Source organism: Lissotriton vulgaris, chromosome 1_1 (assembly GCF_964263255.1).
Source record: "Lissotriton vulgaris chromosome 1_1, aLisVul1.2, whole genome shotgun sequence".
NCBI lineage: Eukaryota > Metazoa > Chordata > Amphibia > Caudata > Salamandridae > Lissotriton > Lissotriton vulgaris.
Genome location: NC_141685.1, coordinates 744,829,647 through 744,845,338, shown reverse-complemented (window position 1 = coordinate 744,845,338; position 15,692 = coordinate 744,829,647). Strand labels below are relative to the sequence as shown.

At 45.0% G+C, this 15,692-nt stretch overlaps 1 protein-coding gene across 2 annotated transcripts in view; it reads right to left on the bottom strand.

The window, feature by feature from the left end:
• Nucleotides 1-15,692, bottom strand: part of CACNA1E (calcium voltage-gated channel subunit alpha1 E) — a 1,936,751-nt gene that overhangs the window by 319,935 nt on the left and 1,601,124 nt on the right. For both annotated transcript variants that reach the window (XM_086955515.1, XM_086955507.1), the window contains exon 22: nucleotides 6,612-6,919. In XM_086955515.1, the coding sequence (XP_086811641.1) occupies nucleotides 6,612-6,919 (308 nt within the window). The remainder of the gene's footprint in view (nucleotides 1-6,611; nucleotides 6,920-15,692) is intronic.

Below are 15,692 nucleotides of genomic sequence, written 5' to 3'. Positions count from 1 at the left end.
TTAATGGATTCGTAAAGGAAGTGTGCTGTAATCAAATAATTTAATAAAGAAATTCCTGACACATTTGGGGGTCATTCACCTACTCCTTACTGAATATTATGACATTGTAGGGGTGGTCAACTCTGCCAACAGCATAGCCCCCTTCTGAAAACTTTAAAGTTTTAAATTACATAAGATCATGTGTAGCCCTTCATTTGAAGGCATGTAAAGCTTGCTCGCCATAGCTTTTTTGCGCTCTTTGCTTGACTATATTAAGGCGGTGCTGCTGCTGTGTGGACAGTCAATACTGCCAAGTGTCCCCACATCAAATATCTCATTACAAGTCAGTTCTGACCTTTAAACAGGCATCACATTGCATTTTGGGACTTGACATTTTGCCTATTACATTGTAACTATGGGCTAAAATCCCCAACAGTAAAATAGAGTTGGGTAAAATGCCAAGATTAACTGAAGGTATCACTCAGTAATGGGACACCTTAGAGCAATTCATTTTGTTGGTATATGGAAATCCTGGTGTAATATTTTCACCACTATCCCATGGCCATGTTGACAAAACTTTTTTTATAAGTACCATTCATTACACCAAGTATTGAATGTTTCAAGCCTGAGGTGTTTGGCAGGTTAACTGCTATCAATACTTTCTTATTAGAAAAGGAAGATGAGGTATCAAAGGTTTGTACACATGCTGTGCCTGTGAAGGTTGTATGATGGAACCCAGTATGCATTTACTCCCCATCCTCTACAACGCAGTCACCACCATGACTGTGGCATTGCCAAGTGTTACTTTACCAGACAAGTCGTTACAATGCCCGGACTTCGGAATAGTATACATTCTATTCCAACTCCAGTCTATGCAAAAGTAGAGAATGTGTTGGACTACAAACTCCAATACCAATCCAACAATGTGCCCTCTAAAACAAGTAGTTGTAACAACATGCGTGGTAAAGTAACGTATGGTAACGTCGCTGTCGGGGTACTGACCTCGTGGTAAAGGCAGGTCATAGATGTGACCGAAGGGTAAATGATGTTTCCCGTCTAGGGATAAATATGAAAGTACATGTTGGCCAAGCTTCTTATGAGCGAGTCATTTCACCAATTAGTGAAATAATTAAACACTGCCAAAAGATCAAATATTATTTTTATGTTCTGATATTCTATACAGTGTATAAAATAATTAGATCAATTCTAAAACATGTATCTAATCCATGCACCTTTAATTCAAGCACACAAACTGGAAGAAATAAAAGGAAGAAAAACAATATTTTAGTGACCCTAAACAATAAAACTCAAGCAGAACAATCTTAAACGAATGATTGTTGCTGGTACCTTGTACAACAAAGTTACATTATGTTGGCCCTTTAGGAAATAAATAAAAAATAACTCATCCTCTCTTACATTACATTCTTTGAATGACAGTATAGTTTGTGAATGTGCAGGTGTTAATGTCTTTTTGTGTTTACATTGTTGATAGCTCTTTCCCTTTCAGTGGGATTTTGTCAGTTGTTATAGGTTTAAAACCAAACAGTATACCCTAACTATGACTTACTTAAAATGCAAACCCTCATGCTTGCACAAATTATTGACCTATACACAAATTTAAGAGATTGTAACTGGTAAAGTGAGCCCACATAAGTGTTGCACATTGCAGCTGTTCACACAGTGTTATATCTTTTGGTTATACCCTAGTACCTTATGAGTGTGGAGTGTGTCCTCATTGAAACAGATTGTTTTGGGAATGTAGTGGTTCATGATCATGTTTGCTGAATCATAAGTTAGAGTTTGTCTGAAAACCCATATATATCTCAAAGTGCATCTGATAGAGTCAAACCAAATGGAAAATCTGATCTGTTAAGTATGAGGAAAAACATAAGCCCCAACCAATCAGTAACAAAGAACCAACTTTTTTTGTTGATTTCAAAATTCAGCTCAGAAGTCATTACATAATGATCACTTTTTAAAATAACGGCAGTATGCACGTATAAGAATGGAAACTGAGAGCGGACTGTCAATCAGCAACCTTAACCAAATGCATTAGAGACTAAGACTCACAAAGCCACTTTAAAATGGAATAGAGCAGCTCACAAATGTGGTTGCCACTGGAAAGGACAGGGTTTTACAAATGTCAAAATTGAAGGGCATGTTGGAACATAGATTACATGAGGGAAACAACAAGGTTAAACAGTGGTATATGAAATAAAATAACCATAACAGTGGTGGCATTATTTAGAGTTTAACTGAAGTATCTAAAAACTGATGGATGAAATACTTGAATCATTATCAGCTACTGGTAATTACTCGGTGTTAGAGCTGGCATCTTTGGCGTGATTACCCCTACCTTTTTGCCTCTACCTCCTGTATTTTTGATGCTGTGCTGGATTTCGTTTTTGCTGGTTTAGATGCTTTGGACACTCTGCCACTGCTGATCAGTGCCAGAGTGTAAGTGCTCCCTATGTAAATTGTTATTCTGATTGGATATACATGTTTGGCATATTTGTATCACCATGAAGTCCCTAGTAAAGTGCACTGGGTGTGCCAGGGCTGGTGATGACAAATGCTACTAGTGGGCCTGCAGCACTGATTGTGCCACCCACAGGAGTAGCTCTAAAAATTGTGTCTCAGGCCTGCCACTGCAGTGCCTATGGGCAGTTTAGAACTGCCATGTCCTCCTGGTCAGTGTCCCCACTGACCAGGCCTAACCCTTCCCTTTTCGTGCACATCAGTCACCCTATGGAAGGCCCAAGGTACCCCCCTGGGCAGGGTGCAGTGTATGTGAAAGGTAGAGCATGTGCTAGTGCAGGTGACATGCTCTGGTAGTGAATTACAGCCATTTTCGTTTTTCACTATTGTAAGGCTATCTTGCTCCATAGGTTAACATGGGGGATGCTGGCTACAGTGGTTAACAGCATTTCTTCCCATAGGAACAAGATAGGACATAAGTATCTAGTATCCCTGAACTCAGAATTTAATAATACATCTTTTAGGAAAGATGGTTTTTAAATCCTGTGTTTGAGAACAGCACTTTTAGAAAGTTGCTGTTCTCTTGTCTGACCCTTCTGTGTGCCTGGGCCTGTTTGTGTATTGACTGTCTGGTTTGTGAGTGACAGGGGCTGGGGAATTCCCCCAGAGGCTGGATGAGTCAGCACTAGGCTGAATGAAGCAATTGCAACCTGAGTGGTGGGAGGAGTTAGCACCTGGGCTGAATAGGGCTGTGCCTGCCTGCCACAATGCTGGCTCCTCCTCCTGCTGGGCGGCTGAGGACCCTGCCCCTCACTCTGAAAGGGAAGATGCAGCCAGCAAAACAAAGTGCTCAGGATCCACCCAGAACTGGTTCAGACCGGGCTCAGGGCCCACATGCACAGAGAGAACAAATACTTTAGGGGTATAAGTACAGGACCCCTGACAACAGAAAATTAGATCATCCTGGAATCAAGAAGGAACCTCTGCCAAGGAGAAAGCTGAAACTGAAGAAGGAAGACTGTCCTGCTGTTGCTCTGCTGGACTGACCTGTTGCTTTGCTGCCAAGGAGAGGGGAAGGACTTTGCTGTGAGCTGTGTCCCCTGTCTTGAAGGAATCTCCAAGGGCCTGAGAAGAGCTGGCTCCCTGTTTTTGAAGTCCCAGGAACAAAAGGACTTCACCCCCAGTCTCCCTGAACTCTGCTGAGAGAGTTCTGTCCTTCCTAGAGTGCTTGATCCAGTTGTGGGGCCTCTGGAAGTTGACCCTGAGCTGGGAAGCTTGAAACTAAGCTTGAGAGACTTTTGAAGCTGAAAAGTGTTGCATCGCTCGCTTGCGGAGCGCATCCCAGACAGAGCGAGAAGTTTCCCGCCGCTACGAAGGTCGAGATTGGCGCAGCGCCTGACGCCGCTGCCGGAGCCGTCGCATCCTTCGTTTGCGGGACGCACCAGACCGGTGCGGGAGAATCGAACCTCGCTGCGAGTGTCGTCGCAGAGCCTGTCGTCGCTGGGTGAGATCGCCGCACCGCTTGCTTGCGGACCGCATCACGTCACTGCGAACATCGTTGCAGAACCATCGCATCGAGGAGCTGCGAGAGAGAGGATCACCGCTGGACCGCGCATCGTCGCCCCGGAGATCGTCGCAGCCCCTACGAGATCATCGCATTGTGCCTTTGCGAGAACAGACTTCCTACGGAACCTACGCACCGGAATCCACGCAAGCGGCCTTCCTCCCCATACAGACCGGATTCGTCGCAACACGCCCGCTGCTGCAGCGGGGCTGTCGCATCGCCTCCCCAGGGTCTCAGGAGTAACGCATCGCTTGTTTCCACCGCACCAGCTTCCTGCTTGTGGAACTTTGTTGCATCTAAAAGGTACTGTGAGTAAACGTGACGCAACTGTGAACTTTTCACGCATCTGTGGTTTATTTTACCGCAACCTGAAAAACTTTAATGCAAACCTTAAGAACTCTTTTGAAACCATATTCTTGAACTGTGTATGTTGGATTTTTGCCGTTTTGGTCTTGTGTAGTTTAGAATAAATATCTTTATTTTCCTAAACTGTTGTGGAATCAGTTTGTGGTGTTTTCACTGTGTTACTGTGAGTGTTGGTACAAATACTTTACGCATTGCCTCTGGTTAGCCTAGACTGCTCAGGCCAAGCTACCTAGAGGGCGAGCAGGGGTTATCTAAGAGGGTTATCTCCTTGCCCTGACTGGAAGCAAGGGTCCCTATTTGGACAGTGGTACCTACCTCTGCCAACTAGAGACCCCCAGTTCTAACACTCGGGCAGTGTCCCAGTATATCGTTATTTTGCACACCGTGCCACCTCAGTTAATGACCCAGCCATGAACAAATCAGACTTGAACCTGCTTCAGTGGGAACAGCCAATCCTGAACTGCCAGGCCAGGTCTCCCCTGAACCTGAACTCATGCAACTCAAGACCAATGTCATCCTTATCAAGGCTCCTCAGTAGGTTATAGCTTGGTTACAATGACACAATGTGCACAGGGCCCACATTCGGGTGTACCCGTCCCACTTAGGGCATCACACTGAAGGATATCAAAAAAGTGATTGATGGAATTCTTGAATTAATCTCAGCTACTAGCAATTACTTGTGTTACTTGTTCTCCCTGAACTGGGCCTAATCACTATTATAATACATGCCTACCCTCATCACTAAATGCTGGTAATTCCTCTAACACCGTTTTTTCATAAATAAAATATTTTGAAATTAAAAAAAAGCAGCCAAAGACTCCAGGGGAGAATCAGGAATTACTTGAGAAATGGAACCCACAATTACTAAATCCCAGATAATTCCTCATAACTAAGTATTTCGGGGGTTCACCTTATAAACTCCATTAATTCCATACCCCAAGATCTATAATGACCCAGGTATCAAAAACTTTGATGGTATGGAATTAATGGTACCACAGCTGGGTATCTTGTAATGTGAAATAATATTTGTATTCATGAATCCTTATGCATTAGTATCTATGACATCAACTAAGTTTACGTTTCCAAGTGTGGCACTTAAACTTGGATATATGTAGCAGTGATAAATACTAGAGAGGTCAAGGGGTATATTGTGCCATTTCCAGTTTCTTTGACACCCACCATTACGTGCCTATCCTTTCATTTCTCAATAAAGTACTCAAACAAACCAAGCAAGTTCTATACTACAGGTAAAGGGAGCTCCACAAGGACAAAATAAAAAATGCAAAGCTCATTCTTTTCAAATGTAGTTTTATAGTCAATTGATGGTCTGTGTGAAGACCACAGAACAAAAGAACTTTAGACCTATTATAAACAAATATCAAAAGGATGCATACAAACAAAATTCAATTGTTATGCTTTTGTAAATGTATAAAACAAGGTTTTACGTTTTTTTGGAGACTTTGGATGATACCCGCATTCACATTTGAAAGTGCTTCCAAAAATGCAGTTTGTATGGCTTATCATAACCAAAGTGACGAAGCATTGATTCAAGGTCTCCAATCTATTTATTTAACGTGCACCTATCCTGAAGCTGTCAATCCTATATTGTACATCTATATAAAATCTATTGTTTGTTTGTAATGAAATATAGCTACTAAAGTCCTGCAAAGGCTCAGAGCTCGATGCGGTGTTCATGCTCACAGTGTATATTACGTACCCTTACACATTCCAAAATATATTGGTAGACATTTTAAGGTTCACAAGAAACTTTGTATTTACAATCACCTATTCATTTCACGGGTCATCCATTTTTTAAGTAATATTTACTAATTCTGTGTGCGTTTCTGTATTGTACTTTTCGAAAATCTCTATCATTTGTTGCAACAAAAATATCATATCTATATTTAAAAAAGATAGTTTTTTTTCTTTTGCAGGTTGTATCTCTAGATTTCTGTGTCACATGTACTACAAGGGAGTCAGCGGACCTGTTATTTTAAGGTTTTTGGCTACTTTATCACGGCTGCCTTCACTCATCTAGCGATGACTATTTACTGACCTTACAGCATTTAACAACTCCAATAATCGAAGATGAGACAGACTATGAGAAAAAGAGAGAGCAAGAGAGGCTAGAAGGACAGACCAAGAGCAGAGGGTAGTGAGTGATAGAAAAAGCACCATAGTGGGAAGAGAAAATAAGAAGGAGAGACTGAGTGGGAGTCCTCACTCTGTACCACGGTGGAGTCGGCAGGCAAGCCTTCACGACCAATGTTGACGATGACGCTTGAGCTCTCTGTGGACCCCTCAGTGATGGCCGTGCAAGAGGTTGCATCCGCCAGCTTCATCACAGGATTCCCATTTCCGGACTCAGTGTGCAGTTGACTCAGAAGTGCTTGTTCACTGCTGTCCATCTCATTAGTTGAGCAGCAGTTGGTTTGAGTCTCGTCCACCTCTTGAAGTTGGGGCATCTCTATAAGTTTTATCTCTGTGTTGGCACCAGCACACCCGGAACTGAGGGGCGGCCATTCCATTTTTCTATGCAATAAAAAGAGCAGAGATCAGGGAAGACAAATGAAAGTAGGGAAGATACTCAGAAATAGTAAAACAGGGCCGAAGATGAAGAAACTAGAAGAGAAAGAGCAATGAAAGAAAAAGCAGAAAGAAGCAAAATCTGAGGCAGAATACCAGAAACTTCAGATGGAAAAAGGCTAAGAGAAAGATACAGAAGGAAGAGGGCAAGATGTGCTGCTACAATGAAAGGAACCAAGGAAAACAAGAGTGGAAAAATAATAGAGATGTTGAAAAAGGGAATTATATAGGGAAGCTGTGGAACTAGTGAGGGAAAAGAAGTGGGCAAAACTAAAGAAGAAAGAGCGGCACTAAGTGTGAAAGAAACACATGAAGACTAGGGGTGGAGGAAAATAAATAAGCATTGGGATAGCCAATAGGTCCCATTTTGTTACCTACCGACTTGGCCAATTGTTTTTAGCAACGTTGCACAACATTTGTGATACTGGGAAACATGGTTAAAGTTAAAAAAATAAAAGCATTAAATGTGGCCGTCTGCATCTTTTATAGGCGTGCGAACCCCACATGTAAGGACTACAAAATGACAAGTGCACATTTGCAATTTCTTTTTAGCTACCGATCCAAATCAGATCGATAACTAAAAAGAAACAAAACAAGCAAAAGTGTTTTTTTTTATTTAGAGAGTGCGGACAGGGGAGTGGAAGCAACTTGAGGAGGGAGGAACGGTGAAGCAACATGGGGATGGTGTAGAGCAAATGGTGAAGCAACACGCGGGCTGGTCGGAGAAACACTGAATCAAGAGAGGAGGGGATACTAAAAGCAACGGGGAGGGCAAAACGTACATGGAGGGCACAGGGGGAAGGAAGCAAGGGGGTGATGCACATGGGTGAATACAAGAGGGAGGGCAAAGCGAACAATGTTCAGGCCCCAGAGAGCAACACGGAGTGCAGGGGAAGCGACATGCACGTGTTAAAGAAACACAAACTCTAATGGAGTGCTTCACACAAAAGAAAAAAATAGTGCCTGAAAAGCAAGCAGTGGAAGCAACAATGCCAGCCAATGAAAGACATTGTAGGAGGGACAAACGCAAAATTGACGAGCAAGGACATGAATAAAAACAGGCAAATGAGAGTGACTAGAAAAGCAAACCAATGGAAAGCACTGGAAGAACTCTAAACCCCTCTATGTTCTTGGTGAGCAACAATACGCTTTGTAACAGACAGTGCATGCACTTTCTAATAGGATTGAGCAAAAGTAATGTATGGGAAAACAATGAGTGATTGGTTAACAGAAGGAAATAAAGAGAGTAATATCCTATTGCTTACCGGTAATCTTCGTTACTCCTGGTCCCGTTGTCCTCTTCCCCTTCATTTAAACAAGTGAGCTAATCCTATCTCACCAACAGAACACATAACAAAGGTATGCTGGTCCTACCCCACCCCCTCCCCCTTGGAATACATAAATGTACCAATCCCAGCATTGCTTTTGAATGAAGCCCTAGATGAAGGCCGGCAATTTCGGGAGGGAGGGAGGGAGTGATGTAATGAAGGGGACGAGATCAACGGAACCAGAAGTAATGAAGATTACCAGTGAGTAAAAAGACATTACGCCCAGGTCCCTCTTGTCCTCGTCAACTTCATTTAAACAAGTGAGAATACCCAAGTAGCAACCGGCCATTATCCAACAAACCAACAGGACCCAGGAGCAACAGCAAACCCAGTGATTTATTGAAACAGGAAAAAGAAGGCAGATCAGGAACACACAGCCTGCAGAACGATCAAACCATAATTAGCATCATCCCCCGGAACATTCTGTGTGCAATAATGCCGTACAAAGGTATTAGAAGATGCCCAGGCGGCTGCCCTTACAGATCTCAGCCAGGGACACACCAGGAACCTCAGCCCAGGAGGCTACCATCCCACGAGTAGAACACCCCTGCACACTAGCCGGAGGAGGGGAACCAGAAATGAAGTAGGCCAACAAGATGACCTTCTTCAGCCAGCAACCATTGGAGGAATAAGAAGCATACCCCCCAGAAGAGGAAACCCCTAAAGAGACACACACAGAGTCAGACTTCCAAAAATAATGGGTGCGATTCACATAGATTCGCAAGGCCCAGCAAACATCCAGCATATTCCATGGAAGATCATCGCCCGCAACCTGCTCTGGACCTAAAGCAGGCAGCACCAACTCCTGGGAGGGTTGAAACTGAGACAGAACTATGGGAACAAAGGAAGAATCCAACCGAAGGACCACCCCATCTGCAGAAAAAGACATAAAAGGCTCCCAAGCCATTAAGGCACCCAGCTCACCAAGGCGGTTGGCCAAAGTGATGGCCACCAAAAAGACCACTTTTAAAGTAACAAACTTTATATCAACCTTCGACAAAGGCTCAAATGTAGAGGCAACCAAAGCCCGCAACACCAAGGAAAAAAAGGTCTCACCACAGGACGGGACAAGGAAATACTCCTCAACAAATGAGAAACCAAGTCGTCCACAGCATACAAATTCCCCCAAGGGGAACAAAAAGCCCTGACAGCCACCATTAAGCCCGCAAAGTGAAGACAGACAACCCCTTCTCAAACCCCTCCCAGGGACATTGAAGAACATCAGGCAGGGGGCAAACCAGAAGGGACAATGCCAGGGCCTGACACCAGAGCTGGAAATTACCTCAATGCCTACCATAGGACCAGAGAGTAGAAGGCTTTCTGGACTGCTGAATATCCAAAGCTAAATTCTCAGGAAGACCCCGACTCCACCACCCCTGCCTCTCAACCTCAAGACCGACTGACTAAGCTGATGGAGGGACAACATCAGGGACGACTGCAAGGGGGACGGAAAGAATGAGAACAACGAAGGACCCTGAACCGCCAACAACCAAAGAGTCGGACACCAAGACCAGCAGAGCCAAAAAGGGACCACCACTACCACATCCCGATCCTCCATCACCAGGCGAGACAGAAACAAGTGGATCAGGGGCAGGAAGGCATACAACAGGAGAGACGGCCAAGGTATAGTCAGAGCATCCACCTCCCCAGGCCCCGACTGATGGACCAGGGAGCAGAAGGGATGAAGCGGAGCATAGTGCCGGGAAGCAAAGAGGTTGAGAAAGGGAAGACCAACCCTCTCGCACACCAGGCGGAAGGCTACCGGAGTCAGAGACAACTCCTGGTAGGCAGGGAAATAATGGCTGGGGGAATCCGCCACCCCAATGTCCACCCAACAGATATGAACAGTCGAGAGAGACAGCAGGTGCCCCTCTGCCCAACAAAACAACAGGAACAACACTGCATTCAGGGATTACCCCCTGGTGATTCAGGTAACCCACAGTCACCATGTTGTCTGAATGAACCACCACATTGTGAGTCGACAACCGATCGCGGAACCCCATGACAACACGGAACACTGTTATCAACTTGCGCCAATTCTAGGATCTCCTCCCCTCCTGAAGGGACCAACGACCCTGAAGAGAATCAGACTCCAATGTTGCCCCCACCCTAAAGCACTGGCATCCATTGTCAGGACATACAGAGGGAAGGGGTGCAGAGGCAGACCCTTGGTGAGATTGTCTAACACCATCCACCAATGAAGGGCTGGGAGGTCAGACAGAGACACATTGCGAGACTAGGGATGTCAATGGGCTAACAAATGCTACCAAAGAGGGCGAAGATGAAACCGCGGCCAAGGCACTGTGAACACTGGCGCCGCCATAAGATCCAGAAGCCGCAACCAGAGACTGACTGGAAAGGAACACGCCTGCAGAAAATGACGAGTAAGGGAACCCAGGGTCACTGACAGAGAGACAGGCAGGAACACTCAATTCAGATCGATGTAGAAGCAAGCCCCTATGAACGTCAAGTCCTGTAAGGGCTCCAGCTGACATTTGGAGAGGTTCAGCAGAAACCCATAGTCCCCCAACGCCAAACACACCAACTCCTGATCCCGCAACAACTGATCCCGAGAAGGAGCATGGATCAGCCAATCATTTAAGAAAACCCTGAAGATGGAAAGAAGGCTCCAATGGTGCCAACTTGGTGAATACTTGCGGGGGCGACCTCACGCCGAAAAGCAGAACCTGAAATTCATAACGCCGGCCCTGAAGACAAAACCTCAGAAACCTGAGAGAACTGGGGTGAACCGGGACATGATAGTAGGCGTCCTGAAGATCCAGGGAGCACATGAAGTTGCCCGGGAGAACCAGGCGAATCACTCATTGGAGGGTCTCCATTTTGAAAGGCAGATGAAATACAAACTTGCGCTGGGCCTTCAAATCCTGGACCAGACGGAACCCCCGGTCACCTTGGGCACCGGGAAAATCAGGGAGCAGAACCCCATCTCCAGAGGAACAACCATCTGAGCAGCTCCCTTCTCCAACAGAACCTGTATCCCTCGAGACAGCTCCGACCTCTTGGTCGGACAAGATGGCAAGGAGTCGAACAGACCCCTGAGTCCGGAGGAGGCTCCGAAAAGCCGATGAGATAACCCAGTCTCACAATGTCCAGCACCCACGCATCTGAATAAGATTGCACCCGAGCCGGGAGAAAGTACTGAAGCCGACCTCCAACTGAAAATCTGTGATCGGCCGCCCAATAGTCAGGAACAAGGCTTTGCAGGAGGGGACTTAGCTTTCTTGTCCCAACCCATCACAGAAGAAGACCTCCTATGAACACGAGAAAACTGCCTTCTGGAGGGAGGGTGGAACAAGGATTTAGGCTTAGAAGATACGGCAGCATCAGAGGAATGCTTAAAGGAGGATGAATGATTCTTCTCTTTAACAAGCCTATGTAGATTGCCCTCCAACTTTTCACCAAAAATCATGGTACCCTGAAAGGCTAAACGAAGGGTAGAAGACTTCTGGGAGGAATCTGTCTTCCAGTCCTTCAGAATTAAATTGTGGTGAGCTCCCACACAAGCTCCCCCAGAAAGGGCTGATGCCCTCACCACATCGAAGGAACCACCAGAGAGGAATTCCACCTGCCTCTCAATAAGTCCTGAAGTCCGAAGTATCAACCATGGACCTATAGAGCGCATTAATAATAGAAATAAGTGATTGAGCGATATAAGTCCCTTAGATGACCATCCTCAGAGCCAGATGGGAACCAGAATAAACTTTACGAAGGGAAGCATCCACCTTCTTGTCCACGGGATCCCTGACCACTGCATACCCAGCAAAAGAAGTACGACCCACCAGACTTGCCACAAATGAATCAATAGGAATGGAATCTGGCAACTCTTTAGACATATCCTGAAGATTGTATGGTTTTGCCATGAATCTGGGAAGCATGACATGATCCCAGTCCTTCCACTCACTCTTAAGAACCTCATGGATGTAGGGATGGACCGGAACATCCACTGTTGAGTGCTCTGAAACTGGCACAGTAATGAACCCCCCCGAAGTACTGGGAGAATCATTGCAAGGAAACCCCATGTTGGACTTTACATGCTTCAGTAAGTCTGGCAACATATCTTTGTCAATGTACTTGCCCTTGTGCTCCTTCCCCCATCCAATCCTCTTCAGAGTCAGAAGACTGTGAGAGCGGAGCATGCACCGAGCTCTTGGAATGGGGACCACTCCCCATTTCCAGCAAGGTTTCCTTGATCAAACTCTGAATCCTGGCATCATTCCCCTCCCTGCGCTGTTTGGAGCGCGCCAGAGAACGTGGGGAAGACGACTTAAAAGTGAAAGAAGAGTGTTTCACATGCCTACTCTTCGTGGAATGTTTGCCCATGTCCACAGCCCCAGGAAGTCACAAAGTTTCAGGCACCCAGGAGCTCTAAGACCAGAAAGCAACCGGAAGGTCAGGCGTCCCCTGCCCTTTGTGAAAAGGAGCCTAGAGGTAGAATAATGCACAGAGTCACTGGGTCCAACAGCAAGGAACTGGTACACTTCTTTATGGACAAAAACAGGAACAGCCGGATGACACCACCACCAGCCAAACAGGTTACACACACCGTTCAAGTAAGACAGAAAACAGCCCGTATATACGAGGCGGACTCAGAATCTGGCAACTCTTTAGATGAACAACACCGCTATGTGGTACTCACGTTTGGGCCAGAAACGTAAGCACAAGCAGCTATCACCAAGCTGTGCAGCCAACCAACATCAGAAAGCATGACTTTCTGCCAAATCCAGCGGAAGTTAGGTAATGAAGCCCCGGAAGTGCCCCACCAACTGAGGGCCACCAGGGCATGACACCTGGAAACAGCTGCGCCCCGACTTGCCCGGCAACCCAGGAGGCGTGGTGCAGACCCCACAACCGTGAACTTCGCCTGAAGACCCCAGCCATGAGGAAACAGCATGGCGCCCCCTCGTCCGGCCGGAAGGGAGTCAAGAAGCCAGATACGTTCCCGCCGCCCAGCAGCAAAAATGGTAAGAATGCAGAAGCCTCCCAGGGGGTGGGGTAGGACCAGCATTCCTTTGTTCTTTTTTCTGTCAGTGAGATATGATTATCTCACTTGTTTAAATGAAGGGAACGAGGACAGGAGGGACCAGGGGGTAATATAGATTTGAACAAGAAAAGACTAAATAAGTAGAATGAGAAATGGGAAAGTAGAGGAAAATCTGGAAATCGAGAAATGTAGTTAGACATAGATTGGAAAAAAAGACTTAAAACAAGAAATAAACAACATGGTTGCAGAATGAGATGCAGTATATTTTTGTCCAACATAAAACTCCAACAGGTGAGAAAAAAGTAGAAAAACGTGGCAGGAAAGAGTTACCACGAGTAAGTGAGGAAACGTGCAAAAAGGCATGGGCACTAATCATGATGAGCTTTGCTGGCGCAGAGCTGAGTGCCTTTTTTTGCGCCTGCTTTGCATAAAGTCAGTTAATTTAACCAATATTTCTGAGTTAGTGCATTATTTTAGAAAGCGCAGCGCAGATACAGTCAACCCTTGCTTTTATATTTCCAAGCTGTTCTGTCTGAAAATAAAGTACTAACTCAAAGAAATCGAATGTTAAATGAAAGCACTTTAAGCAGGGCAGGTGTTCAAAAACAAGCGCTCATCTCTGCGCTGCATCAGTAAAGGCCAGCCTCATTGGTCCACGGACAAATAGAAGGAAAATGTAGAGAAAAATAAAACACGAGAGAGAAATTGAGAGATTTGGGGGATACAATAGAGGAAAGAAGATACATTTGTGAAGAAGATGGAATACAAAAAGGTGTAAAGCAAGAAAATGAGGACTACAAGAAAAAAGCAGAAAAACAGTATGGCAAATGAAGGGGAAAGATTGAGTTGGGTAAACAGAGAAGGTGAAAATCAGGGAGGGACATGGAGCAAAGAAAGGGAAACTGGAGAGAAAACATAGGAACAATATGTAAGCAGAGAGAAAAGAAGAAATGGAAATGTGCATGCTTAGAAAACTACATAAAGGCCCTTTTAGCATCCAAATAATCCACCAGCTGGTAAGGACAATGAAGAAAAGATGAAAGAGTGAGTTTATGTGACAGGTGAAACCCCGAAACCACCTTTAGGACGAGCAAAGGCCTAACTTGCAGCACTACCTTGACTGGAAAGAGCAAGATTTAGGAACGATGAGCACACAACCCCTAGAGACTGCTCGACCTCTGAGTAGAAGTAATGGCCACCAGTTTAACACTTTAGGAGCTACAAAGGAAGAAATGTATTAGTTAAAATGGAGACCTCCCCCCCCCGCCCCCCCCCCCCCCCACTCCTGTAGCAACACCTTGGATGTGAAGGATTTCTGGAGGTCCCTCAGAAAGCATAGTACCATTCAGACAATGAATTGTGAACATTGTGCCATGGGAAGTTGAAAAGCAGAAATCCAGGCAACAACCAAATCCTGAATGAGCTAAACCCTGAGCATAAATGGTCCATATCCCAGCCGTAACAATAAGGGAATGCTGTTTACTTTAAGGCGTCAAAGGTTAGTTTGGAAGGCAAATCTAAGGAGGACTTCTTAGCCTTCACTAGCTAGGCTGTCAATGGAGATGTAATATGCCCCCTCCTTCTGATATTTAAGGTCCTGTCTTAATGGAAACTCAATGATTTGAGATGAGACAAGCTACCAAATATCTAGACACCAGCGCCTTCTTAGCCAACATGATTAAGACGGTACTCGCTTCATGAAACCTCAGTTTGCTGCACATAAGTGGAAAACTCTGTTTTGAGGACAAATGCTTAAAGATGGTAATAGTGTTAATCCGAAAAACATGATACCCCAACTAGCTCCTATTGTGGGCCCATCGTCCCCCTTACCTGTCCTTTATCTAACTTAAGATTGAGGTAAAAACCTATGGCTGAAAACGTGCCCATGATGAGGTGCAATGAGCGCCCACCCACCCTAGAGGAGAGTGTCCCTTTGAGGTGCATGTCGACTAAGAATGCAATGCCATCAGGCAAGTGAAGAGATATTTACCCTACCTTGCTCCATGTCGCTCTGCTTTTCTTCTCCAATTTTACTTTTATCTCTATTTCTCCTATTTTATTTACTCAATTATTCGAGTTGTCCTGTTACTTGCCTAGCAGATGCGTTCGTTCACTTTTCTTCAACGTTTCTATCTGATTTGTAATTTTCTGTATAACTTTTCTCTCTGCTTTCATCCTATCTTGTATAACTTGTTTCTTATTTTACCTTTGGTTCCACTTTTTTTCTCGGCATCTTGTCTCGTGTTCTGTATTTAGTTTGAATCTCCTTTTTTAAATCTCTACATTTTCCCTTTTCCTTTCCTACATCTTTCGGCCCTAATGTTTTCTTTTAACTTGATGCTTCTATTGGGAAGGAAAAGCAAATGAAGATGTAAAATAATTAACTGAA